This window comes from Aplidium turbinatum, chromosome 8 (assembly GCF_918807975.1).
Source record: "Aplidium turbinatum chromosome 8, kaAplTurb1.1, whole genome shotgun sequence".
Taxonomy (NCBI): Eukaryota; Metazoa; Chordata; class Ascidiacea; order Aplousobranchia; family Polyclinidae; genus Aplidium; species Aplidium turbinatum.
The window spans coordinates 4,400,070-4,421,689 of record NC_137479.1 but is presented as its reverse complement, the minus strand read 5'-3'; the positions used below and the strand labels follow the sequence as shown (position 1 = coordinate 4,421,689).

The 21,620-nt window shown below is 38.5% G+C and overlaps 1 protein-coding gene across 1 annotated transcript; it reads right to left on the bottom strand.

Annotated features, from left to right (window-relative positions):
• Positions 1 to 9,201: 9,201 nt before the first annotated feature.
• LOC145775453 (uncharacterized) lies at positions 9,202 to 20,325 on the bottom strand. The gene is made up of 3 exons (XM_082586751.1): positions 20,173 to 20,325; positions 9,580 to 9,649; positions 9,202 to 9,362 (listed from the first exon to the last, which is right to left on the bottom strand). Exons 1-3 carry the CDS (start codon positions 20,323 to 20,325, stop codon positions 9,202 to 9,204), a joined length of 384 nt encoding a protein of 127 aa, XP_082442877.1.
• Positions 20,326 to 21,620: the final 1,295 nt, after the last annotated feature.

The following is a 21,620-nucleotide window of genomic DNA, read 5'->3' as shown; positions in this document are numbered from 1 at the left end:
TCACTTTTTGTTTATTAACTGATGCAAATTCACTTATATCTTCATAAGTACTCAACATAGGTTTTCAAAAATTGGGTTTTGGGTATTTTCAGGGTCAAGGAATCCAAATCTGCTGTCGAAATATCAAAAAAACAACCTTTTCATTGAGAAAAAGAAGGTTGAAATTTTTTAAACATTTTTTTTAAGTTCCGAACTTTGATCTCATTTTTTAAGTTGTTGACGCAAAGTTACAAACTAAGTTTTTTTTTTTTTTTGCAGGTTTGTTAATTATGTTTTGTAAGCTTCATGACAAATTTTTCATAGCAAATCGACATGAGCCTTTGTTTTTTTTTCACCTAAAACGCGTACACTGTGTGTACTCTTTGGCGACCTAGCTGCTGCCATCAATAAAAAATAGTTTTAATGGAAACTCTTTTGTACAAAAATGTGTGTTTTACGTTTTGCATTGTATGGTGGCGGTGTAAATATTCATTTACATTTAAATGTTTACTCGGAACTCTGCCCTTGCAGACCAACAATAGCCATGGGTTGGGTACTTTTCATGTAAGATTTTTTTTTAAAAATAGATTAACCTTGCATATATTGTTTTAGGAATATTCTAGATAACTATATCAGCAACTTTTACTTGGTAATACTAAATTTAAGTCATGACTGAAATGGAACCTTGCAGTATTGGCATTGCCCTCAACTCCATGTGCCACAAAAACTCCTATACTCGAACTACTGCATTGAATGAACTGAGTTTGTTTTCTGAAAAAGATCAAAAGCTACTTCTATGGAGATGTAATCTTCAGAATTCTGAAACACCTATCCACACAGTTTGTTTACACCACGAAAAATGCTTTCTGGGAAACAACTTTGAAAAAAAGTTTACCAAATGTTGTAATGTTTTTGGAATCCACAAAAAGAGTGTGAAAGCCAGGCAAAAAATCACTTTAGAAATGGCTCAAAAATTAACAAAAACTGGTTTAAAGGCAGTTTGTCCTGGTTGGAAACTTTGTGGAACTTGTTTAAAAAATGCTACAAGAATGGATGAGACTAGTGATTCTGCTGAAAGCATGTCTGATACAAGCATGGCCTCTCAGTCTGATTTCTTTGATGTTACGGAAAAAGCCACACATAAACGTAAGCTGGATGACAGTCTTTCTGCATTAGCTTTGTCCCCACTGAACATAGCTCACATGCCAAAACGTCAGCGCACAATAAAAGCAAAGCAAAAGCTACACAAAGTTGTTACAAACTTGGAAGCGTCATTTTCTTCTGTTATTGGTGTCAATACTGATGCACTTCAAGAACCTTCAACTTCATCAGTGGCTGAAATCAACGAGTTGAGGCAAAAAGCGGATGACCTTGATACACTTATGGAAGAATTAAAATGCAAAATTAAAGCAGCAAATACATTCTCAGAAAAAGTGCAGCTCTTAACCCTCAGGCCACCATCTTGGAGTTTGTTCAAAACAGCTACATTTTTTGAAGTTTCAGACTACTTAGTTCGAAAATCTGTTATGGTCAAACATGAGAAGGGATTATTAGAAACTCCAGAACCGAAGGTTCTTCCAACAAGCACCACAGCTGCAGTAAATGCATTCTATCATGATGATGAATATGGTAGATGGATGCCAGGAGCTAAGAACTATGTTAGTGTTGCCAGAAATGTGCATGAACAAAAACGCTTGGTTTTGTGCAACCTCAAAGAGTTGCATAGTGCATTTAGGGAAAAGCACCCAGATGAGAAAATCAGTTTCTCAAAGTTCTGTCAACTGAGACCAAAATGGTGTGTCACTGCTTCTGGAAGTGGCACCCACTCAGTCTGTGTTTGTACATATCATCAAAATGCACAATTACTTGTCGATGCTGCTAAAATTAATGAATCATACAAAAGCTTGATGGCAAAAGTTGTGTGTGACTATAATAGTAGAATATGTATGGTACATCGTTGTATCCATTGCCCAGGAAAAGATGCCTTGCACAAGTACCTTTTGGAATGTGTGCCAGCAGTATGTTTGAATGAAACAGTTGAATACCAGCAATGGCAATCTACTGATAGATCAATGTTAATCACTAACATTGTTACTGTGGCTAAATTCATTGACATTCTGACCACATTAATTGATCAACTTACAGCCCATTCTTACATTGCAAAATGTCAGGCAAGGTATTTAACTAACCGAAAAAGTAATATTGATAAAACTTCTTGTATTGTCCTTCTCGATTTTGCAGAAAATTATCAATTTATTGTTCAAGATGCATCACAGGGGTTTCACTGGAATCAGAGCCAAGCAACAGTTCATCCTGCAGTCCTCTACTACAAAAATGAAGAACACATTTTATGTCATGATTCTCTTTGTTACATTTCTGATGATCTGAAACACAACACCGCATTTGTTTATGAGCTTTTGCAGCAGATCAGCAGTTACATAAAAGAAAATCTAAAACATGTGAAAAAAATCGAATACTTTTCAGACGGCTGTGCAGGTCAATATAAAAACTTCAAAAATTTATTAAACTTATGCCACCACCAATCTGATTTTAACCTTGATGCATCCTGGTCATTTTTTGCCACAAGCCATGGGAAATCTCCCTGCGATGGCATCGGTGGCACTGTAAAGCGCCTAGCAGCAAGATCAAGTTTGCAAAACAACCAAATTTTAACTCCAAAGTGTTTTTTTAATTTTTGTCAAACTGATATCCCAAACATAAAATGCTTTTTTGTATCCCAAAGTGCAACACAGAAAGCACGGTTTGCTCTACAAACCAGATATAAACTGGGAACAACACTCCGAGGAACTCGATCTTATCATCATTTTCAACCAGTTTCCTCAAACACCATACAATTCAAACGAACAAGTGAAGATCCTCAGTTTTCTGGAGAGCATACGTTCAAAGAACCTACAAATCACCAGCCAGTAATGAAACTGAAAAACAATGACTATATAGCATGCAAATACGATTCAGTTTGGTGGATTGGCAGTATCATGGAAGTGAATGAACCACAGACTGAAGTTAAAGTTAAATTTATGTCCCCACACGGTCCCAGTAAATACTTTCAGTGGCCATCAAGAGAAGACACATGTTGGGTTACATTACAGCAAATTATCTGCATAATAGGGGCACCACGGCCAGCAATCAGCAGTGGAAGAAATTACACAATTGAAAAGAATGACATGAAAGTTATTTTAAATACCATTGCTTGAAACTACTCCATTAATGATAACTATTGTGATCAAAATTTAAAAGCATTTATTCTGATGTTTCATCAAACAGACACCAATGACCAAATCTTTTTTATTCCGCATGTTTTGTTGCTTACAGCAACACAGCTCTGTGCTATGTTATGTTGTCGGGTAACAATGGCACAGATTTAACCTGGCCAACAAATCAGTACTTTCTAGCATTAATTCAATGAATGAAGATATTACATCAATTCATGTAATATCTTCATATAGGATCCATTTTTGGAAAAATGTTGCAGCCACCAATTCAGTCTTTTTTACATTGAGATATTAAAAAGACTGAATTGCTGGCTGAAACATTTTTTGCAGAAATGGATCCTATATGATACAATGTGAATAACAAATACTTAAATGTTAGAATGATAGTGTGATCACATTGTATACAATTATTAAATTTCTTCAATAGTGGGAAAACATTAAATATTTTCGGTGTGGTGAATATTTGTTGTTGAAATGTAAAATGTATTTTATCTTTACAGCAATATTGTTCTGTGCACAAACCACAATGACAGTTTGTCGTTGACTTACAGGTCTACGACACAAGTATTGCATTTGATTGTGTGTAAAGTATTATGTTAATTGTTCATTGAATCTCTTACGGAAATTATATGTGTTTCATGCAAAGGCTGATAAAACCTGCTATTAATCTGATTCAAAATAACAAGAAAGGTGGCTGAATAACTCATTCTTGCAGTACATTTCATAATCGCTGTTGAACTACCACCAGTCATAGTTATGCGGCATGATCAAAATTACAAACACGTCAAAAACAAGTCCATTTTCTGCACACAATTTTTTCATGAAGCTTACAAAACATAATTACCAAATCTACATAAATAAAAAGGGTAAGTATAATGGTACAAAGAAAAAAAAAAAAAACTTTGTAACTTTGCGTCAACAGTTTAAAAAATGAGATCAAAGTTCGGAACTTTAAAAAAATGTTAAAAAAATTTCAACCTTCTTTTTCTCAATGAAAAGGTTGTTTTTTTGACATTTCGACAGCAGATTTGGATTCCTTGACCCTGAAAATACCCAAAACCCAATTTTTGAAAACCTATGTTGAGTACTTATGAAGATATAAATAATATATATAATATATATATTTTATTATATTTAATAGTTATTATAATATTACTAATATTCTACATTTCCTTGGACTACAGCAAACAATCAACAAAAAATTATAACTATTTGGACAATTTTGGCAATGATCATACCAAAGTGTGAACTTGAATATGCTGGCATGCTCAAACCTAGCTTAATGACATCTTATGCTGCCGAGTTGACTTTTAATGCAAGTTCTGGGCAAAGCTAGAATATAGATGCCTGATCTTAGAGCTAAAAATCAACTATATATATAAAGTTCTTAAACTTTGGTTTAGCCATCTACCATCTCAAATCAATGCAATGGGAGCCTACTTTTTATCACAACTGTACAGTGTACAGTTCTACACAGATTTGTAGAATACCTGATGTAAAGAATGAATCTAGAGTTTTGCGAACAACTGATTTTAAATGTTTATTTTTATTTAGTCAATTAATTTTTTCTGTAAGATTTTGTAAAGAATAAACATTTCTTTCCAAAAGAACCCCCTCATCACTTTTTATTGGAAGAACATTTTATGAAAACTACTATTACAGTATCTAGCTACCGTATAACTTTTAAATGGTGCAACACTTTATTAACTGCTGTTTTTTTGTTTTGTTTTCGAAAAAAAAAAACTGCTGTTGTACCGTAATGCACAAAGAGTTAGCACAGTAGTAGCCTAACAACACTGATGTTGGCTCCATGGTGGATGAGAAGCGTGTATTGCTTAAGTAAGTACTCTCTTCTGTCCTTGATCAAACTGTGTAGGGTCACCAATGCGGGCATACCGTATCTTTTAAAACAGAGTATCTACAAACTTTAAACTCAAAAACATTGTACATATATTATATTTACAGTCAAACGTGCAGGCTAGGTTAGTAACCAAAATGCATACTAGTAGGCTATGTCTTTTTTCAAACATGATGTTTTTTAATGTTTGAAGTTGAATCATATTTAACTGACAACACTGCAAAAGCTCTAACAGTAACAGATTTGTGTAGTACGGTAACTTTTACTCATCGTGTTTGATAAGTCTAACATAGGCTAGCAGTGATGAGAGCCGGCTGCATAGAGGAGTGGTGAGAGCACTGGTTTGACGTTCGATAGGATGCTGGTTCAACACTGCTCAAAAACACGTTTCTGTGTCTGTGGCAAGACACCTAAAATCATACCAACGATTGCGAAGTGGTGCCCCTTCGACTAGTATATACTATATAACCCTTGATTTCTCTCATAATTATAAACAGCATGCTGCTCTCGAGAGAAATGCCTACAAGCTTTCTTAAGGCAATGCTGAACTGATGAGTGCATAAAAGCTTATTTTACAAAAACTAGTCATGCTGCAATTGCAGATAGGATATTATTTTGTGTGGTATGGTATCTAAGGAAGCTGATGCAAAATCATTTCACTTTAACGACACATGGTGGCGCAGCCTGCATACAAGAAGCTATCAATTTGGAAGGAAAAATTTGAGAAAAAACATTATTCGACAAATTGTCACAAATGGTTGACTAATTGTTTTTTTAATCTGGATCCACGGACTGACAAAGCCTCTGATAGATTATTCCTGGAAGCTTTGCATACTTGTTTCTCTCTTTTTCTTTCTTTCACTTGTAGCCTACTTGTAGAGGCTTTTGGCGCTGGACTGGTTGCCGAGATTGACAGAGTAAAGTTTTCTCTTGTTGTTGAAGTGCTGTCAGATCATGGTCAGATTAGGAAGCGATGGTTTGGCTCTCCAGATGTACGCATGGGTTAAGCGTTTTGAAGATTGTTCTTTATTCAGCGGCACCTAAAGGATCAAATAATTTACAAACAACGACAATTGAAATCTTTACTCTGCCAAACTTGGTGACTGGAATCGTGGTGAATGCAAGACGACCGTTATATCACCATGGCTGTGTTTCAAGATTACATTTTCTGGTTTGATTAAAGTCTTCATTTGATATTCACACAAATAAATTACCAGGCTACTAAGCTTGCAAGGAGTTAGAAATAAAATGAGAGTTACTCATGTTACAAGACAACGGTCCCCCAATCTTTTTTTCTTTCAAGAACAGGTATTAAAATAAAAATCGCTTCGCAAATCAGCGATAGGAAAACGAAGTTTGACATCTAGGCTACTTATTGGTTTAATTTTTTTTTTATTGCGGTTTAAACACATTTCAAGCAAGATTTGTAAAATAAAATATATAGGCTACAAAGTAAAAGTCGGGGCAGAAAAAGGAAACTACTTTAGCACGGAGTCTGGGAGAATTGCCCCCATAAAATTATAAAAAAAAATAACATTGCTATCATAGCTTTTTGTGCACTTTTAGGCCCAATAATAATTTTTAATTAAGAAGCACACCTTATAGCCTATTTGACCAATATCATGAAATTAAAACTAAATTTCTTTAGAATTTTGAGAGGCAAGATTTGATTTCAAATTGATTGAGTTAGTTTTTAAATGTAGCCTACTGTAGGCTATTTTCTTGTACAACTACAGAAGGATTTCCTTAATTTATGTGTTGAAGGATTGCGTGATCTTAAAGGAAATTTTTTCAAAAATTTACCTCAGGTGCCACCAGTGGCGTAGCCAAGGGGGGGGGGTTTTGGGGGTTACAACCCCCCCTTTGGCACGCGTGTGACGTCACGATATTGAAAATGATGCTTTTAGTCTAAAAAAATTGCCTAATTTTAAACAAAATTGCATTAAAAGAGCGAGTTTTGCCAATACCAAACATCTCAGCCAGGAATTAGCAACAAGAAAACATAGAGACTTAGCTTTATTTCCGAAAAATGCCGAAGAAAACATGATCTTATCCTTTTGCTATGCCACCGGACAGCACCATTTTACAAGAATATTCGTACCCACATTTTTGTTGAAAATGCTCTCAGAATTTGCACCAAATTCAAAGTAATTTTTCAAAATTTTCTGGGGGAGTCCCCCCAGACCCCCTGCCGCTGGGTGGTCAAAACCCCCCCTTTCAAAATTCCTGGCTACGCTACTGAGTGCCACCACCTATCGTATGTAGGTTATACCAGGAACATTTTACTTCATAGAGTCTAGACCTAGGCTACCTGAAACAGGTCAATTTATTTGTTAAATAGCTAGTGAGCAAGATGTTTACTTTGGAACATTTTATTACTATCTTAGCTTTTGAGGACCCATTAAAAGTCGACCGGTACCGAAACCTACTATTCTGTAAGTTCACTGCTGATACCATACGTTCCCAATGCCACTCAGATTAGTGATATGGGGTTGAGCGTGCGAAACAAGCGAGAAATTTTTGCAAAAATATAGAAAATTTGCTTGTTTTTTGGGCTAAGTGACCAAGTGTCCGTCCTTGGATCATCATCGTCATCATTATCAACATCTAAATTCGGTTTTGTCACAACTGATCGGAGCAGCCGATTCTTTCCTTGCAACGATTGCCTCCAATCCTGTTCACCTCATTTTACCCATCACACAGGGCCGGATTTAGCTGATGAGGGGCCCGGGGCACTTTTCGGTCTGGGGGCCCCCGCCCAAAAAACATTTTCGCGCCCGCGGCGCGAAAAACCACCTCTACGTCTTCAGCAGCATTAATCCAGCACTGCACAACATTTTGCAGAAACTTCAAAGGCTGAAAGAAAAAAATAATAATAACATAAAATCACATTTTTTCCACGTAGGGGGGCCCTTTAATAGTCGGGGGCCCGGGGCACCTGCACCCTCTGCCCCCCCCCCTAAATCCGGGCCTGCCATTACACCGTATTTTTTCAGTCCGACTTTGTCTGCCACATGCTTCATCTGTTTTTCATGTTCTTTTTGGACGTCACCGTTTCCTTTTCGCATCTACCTTCAAAATCTTTTGAAGAACCTTCCTTCCTCCCTCCTTAGTAGCCTACATGTCCATACCATCTTACTCGGTTTGCCCTGGCAAGTTGTTCAATAGTTTACCTCATCTCAAGTCAAGCGTATCCATATAGATATACATTATAGTATACAATATGTCATATTCATTTGTAGGTATTTAGTGCATTGCTGCAATTGTTTTCATTGTAATCGATTTATTTTATGGCTAAGGACATACTTTCAACCAACTCACACTTGATGGCCATTTCGGACGTGTGTTTTGCGACCTGGTAGCAACCTTTTCGTGACCCGATACTGGGTCGCTACCTGGTAGTTTGGGACCCCTGCCCTGTTAGGCTTTAGACATAGACACATGTGGAAATAGCCTACTAGTTGATCTTGTCCATATACCATTAGCCAGAGATGTACGTATACGCCGCAAATTCTACGCCGCATACTTGCGGCGTAGACTTTTTGTTTACGCTAACGCTTGCGCTCCCTTTTTTTGGATAGTTTGCGCTTGAGGCTACGCCGTAAAGTTTTTGCGGTTTGTTAGCGCATAGCGTCAAGCCGTCAACGTATACTTTTTAATGTCTTTTTTTCGCTACAACTCGCCAATACCTTCCAGCGCTGCAGTTGAAAGATTGTTTTCAATGGGCAAAGACATGTAACAACAGACATATTGGAACCAAAACACAGAAAGATGTCAGATGAACGCTTTCAGATGCTTGTGTTTATTCGTGGAAATTCAAAATAAAACTTATTTGTTTCGGGTGGTTTATACCGTGTGAATGTTTGGCATCTAGCAAACAAAATTAGTTTACGCTAGTGTATGCGCTGACGCCGCAAACTTTTTTTACAAGTTGCGTTGACGTATACAGCGTATGCTTTTTCGAACGTTTGCGTTAACGCTGACGGCGTCAATATTTTTTGTATGCGCGTACATCACTGCCATTAGCCAAAACACACTCAGAGTATAATACAAAAATCCCGAAACTCCATGACAATGGACAATTTAGTATCTAAAGTTAAAATGTTGTAGCGTTAGCAGGAAATTCATTTTCTAAAGCAGTTTGCTGTCTTTCCGAGGTGGTGGGGAAGGCTTTATTTTTCTGGTCTTCTTGTCCGAGCATATTCTTGTTTGAGCTTCTGAATTATTCTGTTCCAACTTGTGTTGATAGATTAATCCGATAAAAGACATGAACTCCGAAAAACTCCATACACCTGGAATTTTGCAAAGCTAAGATCAATTTTCTTGAAAGCCATAGTCCAACTGATTGTTTGACCAATTTATAAATATTTAAAGAAAAAAAGTAATGCCAGTGAAGCTTACTCGTACTCGACCATTGTGTAGCCCTCATCATTAGAACAACAAATGAAGATCTGAATTAAAGAGCTACTGAAGTCCAAAATATGACTCTTGAGAAAAGCATTCACCTACCATCTCCATTCCTATCCAATTCATGAAGACACTTCTTGCATTCGCCAACAGTAACCGAGATATTGCAAGCCTGAAACAAAAAGTTTACAAGTAGACAGACCAAGGTTGTGGGGTTGATTTTTTGCTTAGCTTGAAGTTGTTTATAAAGATGCCACTGATCACCATACATGGGCAAGATCACCAGTATGAGCAACACAGAAAAGTTTTTTAATTTTAAAATGGCAACACTGACCAAATTAAATTGAAACTTCAAATGGACTTTTCTTGGACACATATCATATTAACAGTGGCTTAATGTTAGTCATTGGCTCATTGCCATTACTGTAAGTACTTTGTAGCCTACAGTACGAATTCTAAAAAAAATTCTCCATCTAGTACAGTGTTTCTCAAACTTTTTTACTCAATCGCCCTCTTTTCGTTATTGAAATAAAATTTCAGTTTTGAAATGTTTGGCGACATCTTCGTGAGATAGAGTCGAAGATCATCTCGTTTATAAACTAGCAAGCGATATCTTTGCTTTGAAAGCATCAATGTCACAGCCGAAAACCCTCTTTCAACCATATATGAAGTAGGAAACGATAAAATCCGCATTCTAGCTTTTTTCCAGAGAAGCTCACATTTGCCAGTAACCTGGCACAAAACAAAGGTAGGCACTTTAACATGCAGATATCCAATCCAACACGAACCAATCAGAAGCTACGCTTTTCATGACGTCATCAAGATTGCGTTTGGGAAGAATAAAGAAAAAACGCAAATTCTAGCTAAATTAAATCATCGCTTTGCCATCGGTTGGCTTGGCGCATTGGGTTAGGGCGGTAGTAGTCATTACAATGACGTGGGTTTGATTCCCACCTCTGCTATAGCTCTTTTTTCTTCTGTAATTACCAAACAAAGTTCAAAGTAATTATTAATTCTCTGGCTGAATGCTGGAATGGTCACAATAGCAGATAACGTAGCATCTCATTGGTTCGTGGTTGGATTGGATACGCGCGTGGATTATTAAAAATCTGTTTGTTAAAGTGCCTACCCAAAACAAATCGTATTGATCATTTCTGAATTTCAGTCTTGACTAATCATCTGTTTGCATATCAATGAACTGCTCTTGAAGTTCCACTTTTATGTCTGTGGGTTCGGTAAAAAATGGTTGTACCTACAGTTTTGAACATGGAGGTCTACGAGATCTGCAAAGGGAAGTTTCGTGCTTTTATGAAGCATGTCTAAATGTGAACAGTATTTTTGCCGTTGTTCTTCTGTAATAACATTCTCGTTCAATTTTGTAGGGACTGTGGAATACCGGACGACTCACTTTGCTGATTGTTCTTGCAATGTGGACAGTTGGAAGGTCACTGAAAAATTCAAAATTTGGCAAAACTGCAAAACGTTTTCTTTGCTTTTACATAAATTCATTTTCATCAAACGAAATGCAATAGTTTGCTGGAAATTTTGGGTGCTAGAACATCAGTAGAACCTTACTGCAGCAGTGTAAAGCTACTTACCTTTACCACTGTAGCGTGAAGTCTACCGTAGAGTTATGCATTGAATAGTATAAAATATACATGATATCACGTATTTCCATACATTTATTTTGGCAATAAACACTTTGTACACTTGTGGACAGGTCACAAACTCTACACCTGGGTAATATGCGGCATGTGGTGGTAGACCTAAAGCTGTAGTTGCACCAGACTTTGTCATAACACTATGACCCTCTAGTTGTTCACCCTCGTTTTGAGTGAGCAATCCCCTACTTCTACCATCTCTAACATTTTGACCTAAATTTTGTTTGAATAAAGATAGCTTTTCAATGAGCCAATGAATGAGGTAATCACGCTTTTGCACTTGATGAGAGTTATCATTTCTGCCTGAAGCTTTTTGTTTATTTCGTTTATGGCATTGTAAATGTCCGCCAAATATGCGATGTCATTCTTTTTCAGCTAATGTCGCGTCAGTGGTTGATGGGAATTCGATAACTGATACAAAAAGGGCATAAAAGCGGCTCAAACAAGCACCTTTTGAAAGCCATCTTACCGCGGCATGCAATAAAAGACGTTCAAATTGTTCATCATTTTGGCAACAAAGTGAACGAAATAATCTGTCGTTGAGAGCATGCGCTTTTATCTTGTTGACGTATTTCATCACTATACTCAGTGATTCATGCAGTTCAGGACTGAGATTACGAGCAACCAAATGCTGACTGTGAATTGCACAATTTGTTGCAATAAGTCCAGGAATTGCTCTTTTCATCAGTGCAATGAACTCTCGATGCTTTCCAACCATTGCCGGAGCACCATCAGTTGCGCATTGTAGAATATTCTTCAGTGGAATCCCCTTCTCTTCGTAGAAGTTTTTCACTGCATTAAAGATGCTTGATGCCCGAATATCTGTAGGAAGACTGAGCGCAAAAATTATTTCTTCTTGTTCTCATATTATGAACAAAACGCACATATCCAAGCAGCAGCGATACATTGTCATCGTCAGTCAAGGGGGATTCATCTAGGCCAGGGGTTCCCAACCAGGGGTACTCGTACCTGTTGGGGGTACGAGATTAAACATCAAGGGGTACGAAAATCCTTGGGCCACAGAGCAGCTTTTCAAACAGATTTCACAGTATAGTTTTATTTTGGAATTGTAAATGATATTATGTCATTACGGTCTTTGCTTTAAAAAAAAATATCTACAAATACTTGTTGGTGTTTAGTAGGCTAAGAAACCTCATTGTTTCGTAAAAATGTGTTTTTTTACTTGCTAATGTTGAAAATAAATCCTTGCTAATTTTCCTTGTCTTGATCAAATTGCAAATAACTCTTTGTTGCAAAATGTCAAAAACGAAATTATTTCCTATTTAAAGACACTGGTTGATTCTTTCGATGGTTACTTTTTTGTTGGTGAATTGAATTATTTCCAGCATTGGATTATAAATCCATTTCTTTTCGATTTAACAAAAATGTCGGATGAGGATAATTTGAAGGAGAACATCATCGAAATGAAAAGCTGCCAAAAATTGTGACTGCTATTTGACAAATCGAAGTTAGAAGATTTTTGGTGTGTTGTTATGAAGCCTTTCCATTTTCCAAATCTTGCTATGGAAGCCATGACAGTGTTAATTCTCTTCTCAACAACTTATTAATATTACTGTGAAAGTGGCTTTTCGACCATGATGTATATCAAGAATAAGTACAGAAATCGTCTGCAACTGGAAGATGATTTACGTGTTGGCTTGAGTAAAATTGAACTATCGTTTGAGCGAATTTTATCAATGAAGCAGCAACAAGTATTTCGCTGAGAACTTGAGAAGTGACAAGCAAAATAACTGGCATTTAATTTCTTTTGGTGATTTTTGTGTGAAATATCGGTTTAACGTTTAACTGAGCTATAAAAGCAATTTAATTTAGCAACATATAGCCTACCTGAAAAATTCAATCAGAATTTTTCGGGGTACGAAGAATGCTCTGACCTGAATGGTTTGCGCGTTGGACGTATGTTATTGGTGGTTTGATAAATTCGCCCCCTTCGAGTGTTTTCCCCCCCGATCGCCCCCTTTGATTTTTTCGCCCCCACTTTGAGAAACGCTGATCTAGTAAGTAAACTTAGATTAGTGATCTTAATTTTATTGTTCTATTAAAGACAAGATCACACAAAAAAGTGATCTTAGATCAAGATCACTTGTAATCTTCAGAATCATGACCATCTCTGCTGCTCACGTTTCGGCTGTAAAATCATTGTCAAAATATCTGTTCAATTTGGTCAACTGCACAAATCAATCATTCACAATAATTTGCTACCAGCTCAGTGGCAGAGCGGTTTCCCCTTTGGCTCTAGTAGGCCTACTGGTAGGCAGGGATGGAGGAACCATTTTAAGAGTAGGTGGGCCCAGAGGCGCAGCAATCAAAGTCAATCCAACTTCTGGGAGGCTTCGCCCCCCAGACCTCCCATAACATTGTTGCATTCCTAATATCTGAAATCGCTTACACCAGGAGTCGGCAAACCTACGGCCGCCGAGAAAAATCATCCGGCCCGCCGCTCATTCACAAATTATAATAATATGTGGCCAGGCCAGTGGTTTATTATAGTATAATCGAATGGAAGAACAAGTACTTTTCATTAATCATTTTAGTAGGCCCACGCATTAGCGCAGGGCCTCTGAGAGAGATCTTCACTAGGGGTACGAAGAGTCATTCCGGGCCCCCTCTCACTTCGGGCCCCCTTTTTTATGGGCAAAGCGCGTGATATTTGCTTAAGCGTATTGCACACAGCCAGGGGTGTCCAACCTTTTTGGCCAGAGGGCCACATGTAGTTTACGAATGGTTGCGAGGGCCACTTGAGTATTTACTGCTAATTTGTAATCTTAAAAATGGCTGTCTGATAATTTCTAATTAAAACCCTCACACCCAAATTCTAATCTTAGAAATGTGTTTGTACATTTTATGGGTTATATAAGAAGAGTGAAGTTGGTTGTAAAGTGGTTTAAGGTTTTTAGTTGAAAGCAAGCCAGCAGCAAAGCGTAAAAAATGTCAAATTGGCAATTGACCCTTCTGATGTTGCCGGAACAGCGGAGTCGCGCGTCCCGTAATGTATTGTCCGGCTGTCCTTAGGTTCATCCACGAAAAACTTGCTCGCACAAGTAAGTGCTGCCGAATAATGATGTCACGAAAACTGCCAATCTATGAATCCTCTGATCTTTTTCTTAAGAAACAATTTTTTTTTGTAAATTCTAGCAATAGAAAGTTTTGAACTTCTCTCGCTAAAAGCAAGAAATATTGCTGATTGACTGACTCTTGAAGCACCAGTACTATTGTGTGGAAAAGGATGGACGTAACAATGTGGAAAATGTGATGCGTAACAATGTGCATTGTGATACAATAAAATTAACTTGAACAGTTGTGCACCCCATGCACTAGGGATTATAGAGTAATAGAGAAAGAAAGCAAACAATAAATGCCAATTTATCAGAATGTAAGTTTGCCATAAATTACGTTGGGGATTGAGTTGATTATATAATATATGTCATTTCGAAAAATATCACGCGGCCACTCAGAACCTTCTCGCGGGCCACATGTGGCCCGCGGGCCACGGGTTGGACGCCCCTGGCAAACCATACAACATTTTACTGCAGAATTGGACATCTGTGCGCAATAATAGCATCAGGATGCAATAAAACTATTAGCCTACCGTATTTAGTGTTGTGCATATCTTGTGATCTGTCCCTCGCCAATTTGTGTATCCTGCATTGAATTCGTGTGTCAGTTGTTGATGGTGCTGTTGAGAGGTGTCGCTTTTACAGCTTTAATGTAAAATTTTCAAACTTATTTATTTATTTCTCTTAGATGTAGCCTATAACTATTTATGATAAGGACACTATGTGGTGTCGAAAACGTTGAATTTAGTAGTTTTTTCTTGTTTTTTTAGATGTGTTTAAAAAAAAATGTTAAATCCGTTAACGTTACTGAGTGTTGTACTTGTATGTAGACTATCTGGTAGCCTACAACAAGTCAAGCTCTCTACCACGACTCAAATATAACATCTTGTTAAATCATAATCAAATTAATCATCTGACCAATAATCTTTCTTCATTAACTTTTTCATTCACCTCATGCCTAGCAGAGGTGAACGAAGTCGCTTTTTTTTACTCCGGCTGCACTCTTGCACCGAAAGTATTCACTTCGGTTCCTGCTCCGAAATTCATTTTAAAGTAAAATAAGCGTGAAACTACCTTTTTCAAATAGTTTTGAAAAAACACAAAAAAGCCCAAAAATTCCTGCGCTTTTTAAAAAAAAAACTAGCTGGTTGGGCTTTTTAAAAAAGCCCGGGTTTTTCTCAACCCTGCTTTTGCTACACTATGACAGGACAGGAGAATAACCAACTTTTATGGTTTAATTTAGGGTGTTTTTAACAAAACATTTTTGCACGTAAAGCATTAAATCACCACTTTGGGCCCCCCCCTTAAGGTAATGACGTTGCCTATCATGATCGAACTATTATGGTTTTTACTTCTCCGTTTAGGGTAGGCCTACTAGGCCTATCGTGTTTTTCATATTCAAAATCGGTATCTGTACAGTGACGTACGCAAAGACCTTGAGAGTCTATATTTCACCAACAGATAAGCTATCTTAAACCTTGGTCAATGGTCAGACTATAGAGTAGCCTACGTAGCATAAGGCAACTCTTGATAAAAAAAAAAGTCAAATCAGGCTATATCGAATGCCCCCTCCCCAAGGAACAAAATCCTGCGTACGCCACTGAACGTACCCTCAATACGCGTAGTTCATTGGGTTTAGTAAGCCAACTACGTCGTCTACAAACATAAGGCATTAAAAGCGACGTTAAGAATGTTATGTCGTATCGTTTATTTTCAATACAGCATCTATCCAAATGAGTAAACTAACCGTTGCAAATAAAAACATTATCGTCAATGCAAGCTGAGTACCTATGCCAGTAACCTATCGGCCAGTGGCGTGGCCAAGGGTTGTGACCCCCACCCAGTGCCGGATTAAGGGGGGGGCGCACTGGGCTGAAGCCCAGGGCCCCCACTTGTGGGGGCCCCACTTCAAAGAAAAAATCTACTAATTTTTTTAGTTGCACAGCTGGAGATTACTGCTTTAATTCGTATCTCAAACAAGCAAGGGTGGCTCACCCATATGTGCTGCGGTGCTGCAGCACCCCTGCCCAATCCCAGTTATTCAATTTTTCTTCGTTTTTTTAACAAAAAACATATTTATTTGATACTTTTATATCCGAAAATGGTACGGATTACGGGTCAAAGTTATGATAATGCTGCCAATATGAGTGGCAAGTATAACGGTCTTCAAGCTCTTCTGCGCGAGAAATGTAGTGTAGCTCAATATGTCCCTTGCACAGCACATTCACTTAATTTAATCGGTAGCCTAAATGTCCTGTAGAAACATGCCGTTCTGCCGCTGAGCTTTTAGAATTGTTGCAAAGCCTTTATTCATGGCTCTCGTCTACTCATCGTTGGCAAGTCCATCGAAAATTCCTAGATGGTTTGCCTGTTTTGAAGACATTATCTGATACAAGATGGTCAGTTAGATATGATGCAGTTCTTCTTCTTCTATCGAGTCTTCTAAAGTTCGTTGATACCGTACACCACAGATTGACACATTCTTCCGCAACGGAGTTATACACTGACAGGTCCCACCTACTGCACCGGGTGGCAAGCCGAGGGCAAACAAGAAGGTGATCCGCTGCATAGGCGTAGCCAGGGGGGAGGGGCGAAAAGGGCCATGCTCCCCAAATTTTCCAAGTTTGGATTCCAAAGTTGAGCCCTTTGTTGAAAATATAATAAAGTTTGTAGAAATTTATATCGTTTTCCAAGACATCTGGCTATTAACACCCCCAAGGACTTGTTTTAGACACACAGAAAGACACCAATAAATTTTGCCAATTGTAAATCGCGCAAAATTTACGCGATTTACGTTTCTTTGAACTATTGTAATTTGTGGAAGCAATTTCAGAATGGCTTACTCTGTTGGATTTTTGTGTAGTTATTGAGTTTTTGTGTAGCTGAGTTTTTAGTGTTCTTTAATTTTAGCCGCAGTTTTTGCCCGTTCGTGTGTAAGAGCTATCTTTAATAAGTTAATAGCTGTTTATCTGCTAATAAATTTCATACAAATATTACCCTAAAAGTGTTTTCAGAAAGCGCTATAATCCATTATTTGAGTGTAATTTTTCAAAAATTTTCCGGGGGGGCATGCCCCCGGACCCCCCTAGAATACGCGTGCCTTCGGCACACTCTAACCCCCCTACCACTTTTATTGCTTCAACCCACCAGGATACGCCACTGCACATCAAGTGGCGATGGCTTTAAATCAAACACTTTGTTGTTCCCTTCAATTCATCAAATATTTGGCCCCCCCACAATTTTTTTCTGGCTACGCTACTGGTCCGCTGTTTGGGGCTCGGTGCCACAGATACATGCAACTGGGCCCGTGTCGTAGCTCCACTCCACCATTAATTTTTAGCGAAAAATGTCACTTGATAAAGGCCCCACTTTCAGCTCAGCCCAGGGCCCCATAAACCCTTAATCCGGCCCTGCCCCCACCCCCCTCCTTTGGCACGCGTGTGACGTCACGATATTAAGAATGATGCTTTCAGTCTCTATGTCTCTAAAACAACGTTTGCCTAATTTTAAACGAAACTGCATTAAAGAGCGAGTTTTGCCAATACCAAACATTCAAATAAAACCCAGCCAGGAATTAGCAACAAAAAAACATAGAGACTTAGCTTTATTACCGAAAAATGCCCAAGAAAACATGATCTTATTCTTTTGCTATGCCACCGGACAGCACTATTTTACAGGAATATTTATACCCACATTTTTGTTGAAAATGCTCTCAGAATGCACCAAATTCAAAGTAATTTTTTTAATTTTTGTGGGGGAGGCCCCCAGCCTCCCGCCGCTGGGTGTCGCCTTTGCCGAAGACGCCGTCAAAACCCCCCCTTTCAAAATTCCTGGCTACGCCACTGCTATCGGCTATTATTAGCAAATGGGCGTTTTTTTGTTTCGATTCAAAAGCATTTTCAATGCCACCCCCTCCTTGAGAAAATACTGCGTACGCCACTGGGCCCACGTCTTTGATTTGCAGCGTTTCTGTTTGTATAAACAAAGAACTCAACATAAAGCGCCATTATGATACAAAACATATTATTTTTTCCAAGTTAATGGGTCAAACAAGGAACGCCAAAGTCAATCTACTCAAAAATAGCCTTAAAACAGCAAATTTCTCTGTTACAAAGGAAAGGAAAACCAATGAATCCAAAAATTCTTTTGCTAGCTACAAGGTAGCACACAATCAATAGCAAAAGACAAGAAATCGTATAGTGATGGAGAATTTTGGAAAAGGTGTAAGATGGATGCAGTAGCGTAGCCAGGAATTTTGAAAGGGGGGGGGTGGTTTGACGACCCAGCAGCGGGGGTGTGGGGGTCCTCCCCCAGAAAATTTTGAAAAATTACTTTGAATTTGGTGCATTCTGAGAGCATTTTCAACAAAAATGTGGGTATGCATATTCCTGTAAAATGGTGCTGTCCGGTGGCATAGCAATTGGATAAGATCATGTTTTCTTGGGCATTTTTCAGAAATAAAGCTAAGTCTCTATGTTTTCTTGTTGCTAATTCCTGGCTGAGGTGTTGGAATGTTTGGTATTGGCAAAACTCGCTCTTTTAATTCAGTTTTGTTTAAAATTAGGCAATTTTATTAGATTAAAAGCATCATTCTCAAGCATAAAGACACTGAAAGCATCATTCTCAATATCGTGACGTCACACGCGTGCCAAAGGGGGGGTTGTAACTCCCAATCCCCCCCCCCCTTGGCTACGCCACTGGATGGATGTTATTGAAAACATATGTCCACAGAAAAAAAACTACTTTTCAGATATAGGCCTAAGTCTTTTAACAAGAACCGTAACTCGACAAAAAGAAGAGATATTGGAGAACGTAACATCTAGCAAAAAGTTATTGTGTATCTACAGTTCTTCGCAATGGCAATGGATGAGAGCACAGACACGACAGATAATCCTACAGCTGAGCTGGCCTTATTTGTGCGTACAGTAAACAAAGATTTTGATGTTTAATTTCCCTCAAGGATATTAGGCTACTAGCCGATATACTGAAGGCATTAGGTTACGTCAACGCCTTGAAATCATGCCTCTGAATCTATCAAAACAGGTATTAATAGGCTATGGCCCGCCAAGACCATGTAAAGTTTGGCTTTGGCCCGCTGTTAGAAAAAGGTTGCCGACCCCTATGGCCCTGGTTTACACATTGCGTTTTCATAATTTCGTGCCAACAGGCAAAAATTTCCATGTTTGGGCCGGATTTGGTCGAAAAAATTTACAAAATTGTTGAATTGCTCTATAGCGCTGTACAAAATATGGCGATGTCCACACAAATAAAAAGGCAACAATACACACACACACAGCTATAATGCCACCTGGGAGTAATAATCTGCAGCATTATACAGTACGTGCATATGTAATGATATCATTGTTTTAACCATTATGACCATAGAGAATAATTATATTGATTGATAGATTGCTCCACCAGTCACACGCAACCACACCCACACGTGCTGCACATCAATAATAGACTCAACAGAAAAGTTTGAAGATTGGATTTCATCATTGAGCTATCAAAGGTAATCAAACTACTATGTATCAAATGAGTGAAGTCCATTTTTTGGAACTTTCTCTCTGATTTGCCGTTTTCGCTACCTTTTCAACGAAATTTGGGTTTCAAAACTGGGCGGGCCAGGCTCATCCAGAAAATACAGTAGGTGGGCCCAGGCCCACAAGGCCCACGTGGTTCCTCCATCCCTGCTGGTAGGCCTCAGATCGATTCCAGCTTGGGTTGTACCGAAGAGTTTAAAAACGGTACTGATTGTGTTCTTTCTTGCATAATGCAGTGAGGCTAAGTTGGGTAATAATGTGATGACATCGTCATTCGTCAATCTAATACAGAATAAAAAACGAGACTATCGCTAAAAAAATCCTAGCAGTTGTAGAGCGACAATAAATAAAACTATAACATTATTGTTACTTGCAAGCAGTGATTAATTATTATCAATGTAGGCTATAGATTACCTGCAGAAGTCTGAGTAATTCCTCTTTTTCCAAAGTGCCGCTTTTGTCTTCATCAAATTGAAGAAAGACTGTATGAGCTGCTTTAATAGCTTGGTCTAAATCAGTGGTTCCCAAAGTGGGCGCCAGCGCCCCCTTGGGGGCGTTGGCGACCATGAAGGGGGCGCTGGTTATAAAGTGGGCGATTGGGGGGCGCTGAGAGTAAATCGGAGCAGTTACAAGAAGAGGATTGCAAAGCATTTTTGTCATGTTTCGCTTCAAAGAAATACAAAAGAAGACGGTGACTATAAGAGCTCCGTGGCAAATATTGTGGTAATTATGTAGGCAACCTCGCTTCGCATTGCCTTACAAGTTAGTTGAGGTCGTAACGTAACGCATAACGCATGATAATTTGAAGCACTGCGATTACGCAAATCCGATCTTACAGTCCGAGAGTATTTTGATCTAGCGTTCGTCTTAATTTATCTTTGAAGACTGTCATCAAATCAGTGAATAAAATTAAAGCGCACGCTGTGAATACACGCTTTATTCAAACGATTGTGCAATGAGAACGATGAAGCTTTTGAGCGCTTACTACTCCACACCGAAGTACGATGGCTTTCCAAGAGAAATTGCCTTGCACGGTTTCATTCCCTGATTGAAACTATTGTGGAATTTCTAAATAGTTGTGACCCTGGCCTTGCGAATGACGTCCTGGTTGTGAGAAATAATATCGCCTACTTGTCAGACATATTTTCCAAATTTAATGAATCAAAATTATCCCTTCATGGTAACGAAATAAGCTCGTGTTGTATCAGCGAAATTTAGCCAGACGAGAATTTTTCCAATTCTCAAGCTTGCATCAACTTGATACCAGTGACAAAGGCATATCCGATGTTGATGTAGAGACGTACAGCAATCATCTTGAAGAAGTCCACAAAGGCATGGGAGTTCGATTCCAGGATGTATTCCAGTTAGAAATCCATGACTGGATAATCGACCCATTCTGTGATATTTCCGAACATGGAATTCTTGAGGAGGAACTGATAAAATTGCAAAGCGATTTTGCACTCAAACCGAAGTTCAATATCTCGTATCAATCGTTCTGGCAACAGAACCAAATCAAAGAGAAATACCCTCACGTGCGGAATCGGGTCAAAGTTTTTATCATTGCCTTTCCCAGCTCATACTTGTTGGAGCGTGCTTTCAGTGCCGTAACAACGCTTCTGGATAACAAAAGAAACCGTCTTGGCATAGTCAGACGGGGAGACTTAAGATTGTTCCTATCCAAAGTGAAACCCGATATCAAGAGGCTGATCTGCACCAACCTCATCCGTCTCATTAGAATTGGTCTTTAAGTTGTAATGAATGGAGAATAACTTTGGTTTTACTTTTTTTTGTCAAAGGGGGCGTTTGATGCTCTGTTCGTTGTCCAGGGGGGCGCTATTGAAAAAAAGTTTGGGAAACACTGG